This window comes from Cebus imitator, unplaced genomic scaffold (genome assembly GCF_001604975.1).
Source record: "Cebus imitator isolate Cc_AM_T3 unplaced genomic scaffold, Cebus_imitator-1.0 Scaffold45, whole genome shotgun sequence".
NCBI classification, from domain to species: domain Eukaryota; kingdom Metazoa; phylum Chordata; class Mammalia; order Primates; family Cebidae; genus Cebus; species Cebus imitator.
In genome coordinates, this window is record NW_016107360.1 from 4,105,632 (window position 1) to 4,113,150 (window position 7,519).

Below are 7,519 nucleotides of genomic sequence, written 5' to 3' on the forward strand. Positions count from 1 at the left end.
AAAAAAAAAAAAAAAATCCAATAATGGATGAGTAAAATCTTTTTATACTTCATTAAACATAATACTCAAAATCTGTTACCAAATAGTTAAATCATCCCACTAAGTGTAAACTTGTAGCTCAAGATGACTTGTAGCTCAAGATAACCAATTATATTTTATTTTAAAGTAGATGTGGATGTCATGCAGTTTCTTGAGAATATATTTTGGTGTTTACTCATTGTCAGAAAATATGGAAAGATTTTACAACCTAGCTTCATATAATTAATTATTGTTAATAAAGAAAGTAGACAATACCTTTAATTTTCTATCACAGGAAAGCCCATGTCTTTCCTAATGTCATTCTGATTAATTCTTCAAAGGTATGATACCTCATTAACATGTGATAACAGAACAGTCTTATCCAGGAATTAAAATGTTAAAATCCATAACCACATACTATTTTCAAATTTTACCAGGTTGGAGACTCTAGACTGCATACATATTTGGAGGGAAAAATAAAATTTTTTTTTTTTAAATTTTATTAAAATGCAGAAAATCTTGATAGTTAAATGCCATCAATGGGGACCTCAGAAAGTACAGAAGATAATGTATCTTCAACAATAGATACAACTATCACCTGGATGATAGTTTCTAAAAAAATTTAGATTCATTTTTTTCCTTGTAACCTAGAAAGACAGAGAAGTGACACTATTCCTTTTAAAAAAAAAAAAAAAAAAAAAAAAACTAACTAAAAACAACAAAAAACCTCTTTCTTCCTCTTTTTCCCTTTTCTATATTTTTCCTTTCCTCCCTCCTCTTTCTTTCTCTCTTTCTTTTTGTCTTTCTTTCTTGCTTGTTTACTTGCTTTCTCCCAAGGAGTTGTTGCTACATAGCGTTAAAGAGCCTTGGTAGAGGAAGAGCATAAAATGAATGAAGGCCATAGCTAAAGAATGATGGAAGAATCATAAATAACAATTATATGCCCAAAAAATACATTTTTTAAAGGTTTCATTTTTTCCTTTAAGTAATTTTAAAAAATTATGTCTAAAATTACTGTCTAAATCGCTGAGATGTTCTCACAAAGAAAGGTGTGAGTAGAAAAAGGGGTCAAATGAAAATAACTGCAATGCTTTCCATTTCCTGATATGTTCAGCTAACTGGCCTCCCCTTGGAAAACTCTTCTTAGGCTCAAAGACTACTTCCTAGGGTCCCTGTGCAGTATTAATTTTGCCAGTTTGTAAGTATCTGTATTCTTTCCCATAATACTCGGTAAAATAAACCACACTTTTTTCCTTATTTCCAAACTCTCATAAAAAGTCATGAAAGGCAATGGGGAATCCACACTTCAGCATGCAGTGCAACTCCTCCAGCCGATATCAGAGTTAAACAGGAGTATGTTCCATACCCCGGAAACCCACTGTAATACCGCAAAACATCTGAAAACACTTACGTGTGCATTCACGGTAATAAAAGAAAATAAAATAAATCTCTGAGAATTAACTGTAACCATAGTACCACAGCTGTCTTGCTGCTTTGTAAAACTTGCTTCACAGTCAAAGAAAGCCAATAATCCTCAGACCCAGTTCCATATTTAAATGGTTATATTTCTCATGGGCTGAAGCTTTATCTTCTTCTTTTTTTTTTTTTGAGACGGAGTCTCGCTCTTGTTACCCAGGCTGGAGTGCAATGGCGCGATCTCGGCTCACCGCAACCTCCGCCTCCTGGGTTCAGGCAATTCTCCTGCCTCAGCCTCCTGAGTAGCTGGGATTACAGGCACGCGCCACCATGCCCAGCTAATTTTTTGTAGTTTTTAGTAGAGACGGGGTTTCACCATGTTGACCAGGATGGTCTCGATCTCTTGACCTCGTGATCCACCCGCCTCTGCCTCCCAAAGTGCTGGGATTACAGGCGTGAGCCACCGCGCCCGGCCTAGCTTTATCTTCTTGAGCTCACTGAAGAATTCAGGTGATTGTCTGGCAGCCTCTAAACTGGAAAACTAGAGACTGTCATCCACAGCAGTCATTAAAGGTTACATATTCAGGTATTTAAAGAGTTGATCAAAGCTTTTTTATATTAGTGATCTTTTGTCCATAGTTTCTAATAATTGTGATGGTTTTCTTTTTGGTCTTTTTGGTCTCAAACTAGTAATATTCAGTAATAATATTACTATTATTAGAATAGTAATATTCTAATAATTGTGATAATTTTCTTTTTGGTTCTTTTTGGTCTCAAACTAGTAATATTCAGTATATAAAAGCTGTCTAGTCATTCTTTCTATTTTAGAATTCTTACATTTCAAATACCTCAATGCAAAATACGAACAAAGCAAAAACTTACAACAAGTCCGGATTTTTTTTTGGCGCACAATATTCCACAAATGCCACAAAGAAGAAACTGAAAAGGAAAAGAAGAACAATTATTCCATAGTAAAACACACGAGGACCCCTAGATTTTAGCTTATAGTTCCCTCAAGCCACTTTCTCCAGGGAAACTAGAACATTTCAAATTTCCTTCAAAACCTGGAAAGGAAAAGATCTCATTCTAGAATAGTAAAGGATAAAAGTATAAAATTTAATAAAAATGTGTTTTTTTGGTGCAAGATTGTTAGAGGTAACTGAATCTGTTTTAGCACCAGGTAAAAGGATAAAGTAAATGAATTTAGAGCTGGGTTTCTCCCATTTCCTTTGACTGTCTGATTCCTTTCCACTTTCTCAAGGAGAAAAGTGGTGTGATACATTTAACTATACATAACAACTAGAACTCAGTAAAGTTATACTACAGGAAAGAATCTGTACAAATCAAAAGATAATGCATCAGACAAGGAGACGTTTCTCTGTAGAGATAATCTTTGTACCTCTCCAACTGGTACAATGACTACCTCCTTCTTCTGCTGGAAAGACTGTCCTTGTGGATATGTTGGAAGAACACAATGGGATAAAGCAATTGATAGCATATAATTTTTTGTAGATTAAACATTGTTGACATAATTGCTTTGCAAAGGCAGTCATATCAGTTTATCTACCAAGGAAAGACTATTGGATATTTTGGTGATCATAACATGATAAATTGTTTAATTTTAATAGAGAAAGTTCCATTTGAATGCAAGTTTTCACAAAGTTCTAACTTGAATTAAATCATATAGAAATATTCACTAAAAAGTAAGAAGTCTACTAAAGGCTTTCAGATTTGTAAAAAAAATTTTGATTTGCAAAGAGAACTAGTTTCCACTTTTGTTGTTGTTTAAATGTCTCAAGTCAGAACTAACAATACAGCTTGTTTCACTAAATATCTGACACCTGGATAGATTTATTTTCTAATACACATCAAAATATGCTAAGGATTGTCTGAGATAATATGCATGTGAGAATTACCAAGAAAAATTTTTAAAAAGCAATAATTAAGGGAAGTTGTTCCAAAGAAACTTTTCCTACAAGGGAGCAAAATGACTATTATGCAGTCAGTGGTGCATCAAGAAGGAATAGTGAACACAGAATATAAGAATTTGAATGTAAGAATATAAGAATTTGGTATATAATTTAATGACCTGTCAAATTAATGGAAATGAGTATTTTCCCAATAAATAGAACGAAAATAATTTGTTAACTTTCCCTAATATACACCAAAATTAATATAAGATTATTTGTGTTTTTAACTACATAAAAATGTATAAATATATTGAGTGACAACAAAGTTAAATATTTATATAATTTTAGAGGACTGGAAAGGATTTTCTAAATGTACCACCAAAGTAATAAAGCAAAGTAGAAAGTACTTATTAACAGAAAAACATTTAGGTTTTATGGTCAAAAATATAACACTGGAAGGCAAAAAATGTTGGGATTACATTCAGAAAGTATATGATAGCCAAATGGTTCACATACTTTAGAAATAGATCTAACAAAATATTTTTAGTATTATAAAACCATGAGAAGATAGAAACTCAGAACTTTATGAAAGCTGAATACTTGCATAATTTTCAGAAGCCTTAAAAAGCTTTTTCAGAGTGACCATTTCTCACCACCCACTGTGTCATAAGTGTAGATGATCATGTCCTGTTATGAACTCTTTTTACTAATTTCATCTCACATTTTTCAAGGCTGTGCTCAGGAAATTCCAGTTCAGACCAATTCTGTACCTCTCAGTGCTTCAAGCTTCAGATCAAAGCTCAAGAATAACCTTCTCCTTAAGTTTCCCTGACTACCCCATTTTCATCCTGAAAGTCCAATTACCCAGAACTCAGTAGAAAAAAATTTGAAAGCAATGTAGTTCTGTGTTTCTTTCATCTGTTTTGAAATCTATAAACACTGCCATTATTCATTTACGGTACACCCCAAGGGGTTGTCAGGAGCATGAGCGGAGTTCTCCATCCAGCCATTTGGTTGGAACATCTAGGTGGCAGAAAAATTGCTACTTTACATTGCCTCACTCCAATTGGATGGAGCTATGAAATGAGAATTCAGGGATTTGGAGAGGGAAGGGAGAGTAGGGGAGGAATCAAGCAACATTTTTCTAATTTCAGCCCAAGAATGTAAATACTCTCCAATTGTTATTTCTGTTAGAGTATCCAAAATTACATTTTCTAGAGGAAAGCTGTAATCTGAGAAAAAATGGACACATGTAACCAGAAGTATATGAAATCATGGGACTTAGGAGGAGGATCTAAAATATCTTGGTTGGAATTTAGCCATCACAGTTTATAGAAAAAAGAAAAAGTTGTACCCAAAGTAGTAAATTGATATTCTTTTCATTGGCTATCTTTATTTACCCCAAGTCATAGTACTGGAAGAGATCATAAAAGATGATTTAATTCATCCCTCAAAGTCCAGAGGGGTTAGTGACTTGCTCAAGGTAATATATCAAAGGCAGAAATCACACATATAATTTAAGGCTTTATTAAGTATCTAAATTAATTTGTTTTTAATAATATAATGGAAGTAATTTTTAAAGGGAATTTTTTGGTGTTCATTCAGTGTAGATTATACTAGCAAGTCCAACTAGAAGTGTTCAATGAATATCTACACACAACTGCAAGACCATTGTTAATTTATGATGTAACTTTGATGTAATAAAAATAATAAGAACATGAGTCAATTGTGTTACATTCTAAAATTAAATACATCTTATTTTATAAAGGAATTTGTTGTAATATTTTGAAGTACATTTTTTTTTGTTCAACATAACTTTATCTAGGATGCAAAGCACTTACCCACATTATAGAAATTATTAAGCAAGTAAAAAACAAATTAGCTAAAAAATGTAAAGCTGATAGCTGTATGTGTGTGTATACGTATAAAGCCTGAACAATTTTTCAGGAGAAAATACAATTTTATTTCTGAGAAAATGGGATGTTTAAATCCAGGGAGGGTTATTTACATTGCTCTTACTGTGAAATAATATAAATGTAGCAGTCTAATGATAGGGCATCAAGTGCTACACTATAAAATAAAATTAGTTCATCCTTCAAGTGAAATTAATTTGATTCCAATTTAGATTATATTAAATAGAAAATTAACATTGTGACTTGTTGGATGAAATGACACAATTATGAAATTAATATTTCACATTTTGAGTGGATTTTCTTTATGTAAAGTCCTCGGAGATTTCTGCTTTTGTTTAGGACACAGAAAGATGCAAAGATGTCATTTTCACTCTTACAGTAAGGAAAAGATGATCTTTTAGAGCCCATCAGAGAGCTGGTTGAGGTTCCAAGACAATGAAATAGCCTCAATTCAAAGAGAGACAATCTTCTCCAAGAAACGTCTGACACTATGTCACCTGTTGCAGAGTAAGGGAGGAAGAGACACTGGTCATCATACATGTGGGTGTGTTGAGGGAGGTATAAAGCCCTGTTCCTTCCCTAGACCTCTTTTATGAAGCAAGAGCCTTAAGCTCTGGCAGAAGGGTAGCAAAACCTCTCATTTCCAGGGCCTATTCAAATATAGATTGTTACTGTAACTGGAGGAAAAGTAGAAGATATGTACAAAAAGTAGAAGAGGCAGGAGCTTCCTGCCCAAGATCAACCCCAGATATAAGACTGTTTAATTGTCTCAGGTAAGAGGGTACAGAATACTGAGAAAGTCCCACACCTGAGGTCAGGTACACAGGGACTTCCTAAACTGAGACTGGTCTACAACAATAAAAAACCCTCTTCTTCAGCCCCACCTGCACTTCACCATGAGTTAGCAGTGGGAGTAACAACTGACAGCAGTCTACCAATAAAGGAGAGGCAACAGCATGGGAGGAGACCCTCCACTGCAACCCTGTGATGAAGATGAGCAGAGTCTCAGGCTGAGGGTGGGGTGCTCACACCAAAAAAAAATTTCCAGCACCTCAGTTCCTGCCCAGAGCCCAAGGCAACTACAGCCCACCACTAGAGGAATCTGAAGACTATTTTGCACAAAAGATAATCACAGCCTCAACATTTAGTTCCTTACACCAGACTGACTCCACCTTTCATACTAACAGCCTAAAAGAAGATATTAAGATAAAATTCAAAATTCCAAGAAAAAAAAAAGACTTTCAAACTTTTCACTGTATATTCAGCCTCATTTAAGCAAGAGATTGCAAGAAAGACATGTTCACTGGGCCAAGGTCATGGTGGTGGGCTGAATTATAGCCCTCCAAAGATATCCACATTCTATGAATATTGTAGGATAAAAAAGGCTTTGCCAATGTGATTAAATTAAGTTTCTTGAGATGGGGAGATTATTGCAGATTATCCAGAGATGCCTAAAGTGTAATCACCTGGGTCATTTAAGAGAGAGGCAAGGTCAAAAGAAGGAGAAAGCTATGTGTTGATGGAAACAAAGAGGCAGGGAGAAGAAATTTGAAGATGCTACACTGTTGGCTTTGAAGAGGGGCAAGGGGATATGAAGCAAATGATGTAGGTGACCTCTGGGCGCTGGAGAGGACCAGGAAGTTGGTTCTCCCTAGAAGCCTCCAGAAGAAATGTACCCCTAAAGACTACTTTTAGACTTCTGCCCCTTAGAACTGTGAGAAAACAAATTTCCATTGTTTTAAGCCATGAAATTTGCCAGAAGTTGTTACATAGGCAACAGGAAACTAATACAGGCTTGAAAACATTATTCCATATAAAACTCTAAAAGAATTATGAGACGTTGTATTCAGGACAGTAAACAGAGAAAATTATGAGATAGAAAAGGAATGAAATAGCAAAAAGACAAAATAAAATAAAATAAAACAGTAAATGGTTTAAATGGAAAATACATTATTAAAAAAACTAGGCCGGACGATCCAAGATGGCCGTTTAGGAACAGCTCAGGATTGCAGCTCCCAGTGAAAGCGCAGAGGGTGAGTGGACGCTGCATTTTTATTGCCCACAAACTAGGAAATTCCTGGGCGGAGGAGCTCCACGGTCACCAGCGCGGCTGTTTCGGCCAGTGCGGCTGTGCCAGCCGGCGCCGCTGCTTTGCCCCGCACGGCTGCTTTGTCGGCGCCCCGGAGCCGCGGTTCTCCGTACAAAATACACCGGTCCGGGTGCCCTTTTGGCTGGCGATTGGAGCCACGGGAGGTTGCCCAT

At 35.5% G+C, this 7,519-nt stretch overlaps 1 protein-coding gene across 5 annotated transcripts in view; it reads right to left on the reverse strand.

The window, feature by feature from the left end:
• Nucleotides 1-7,519, reverse strand: part of TMEM196 (transmembrane protein 196) — a 352,479-nt gene that overhangs the window by 8,422 nt on the left and 336,538 nt on the right. For all 5 annotated transcript variants that reach the window (XM_037737896.1, XM_017526940.2, XM_017526938.2 and 2 more), the window contains one exon: nt 2,317-2,373. Coding sequence is in view for 4 of the 5 variants with exons in the window: in XM_017526940.2 (XP_017382429.1) it covers nt 2,317-2,373 (57 nt within the window). In the remaining variant the exon portion in view is untranslated. The remainder of the gene's footprint in view (nt 1-2,316; nt 2,374-7,519) is intronic.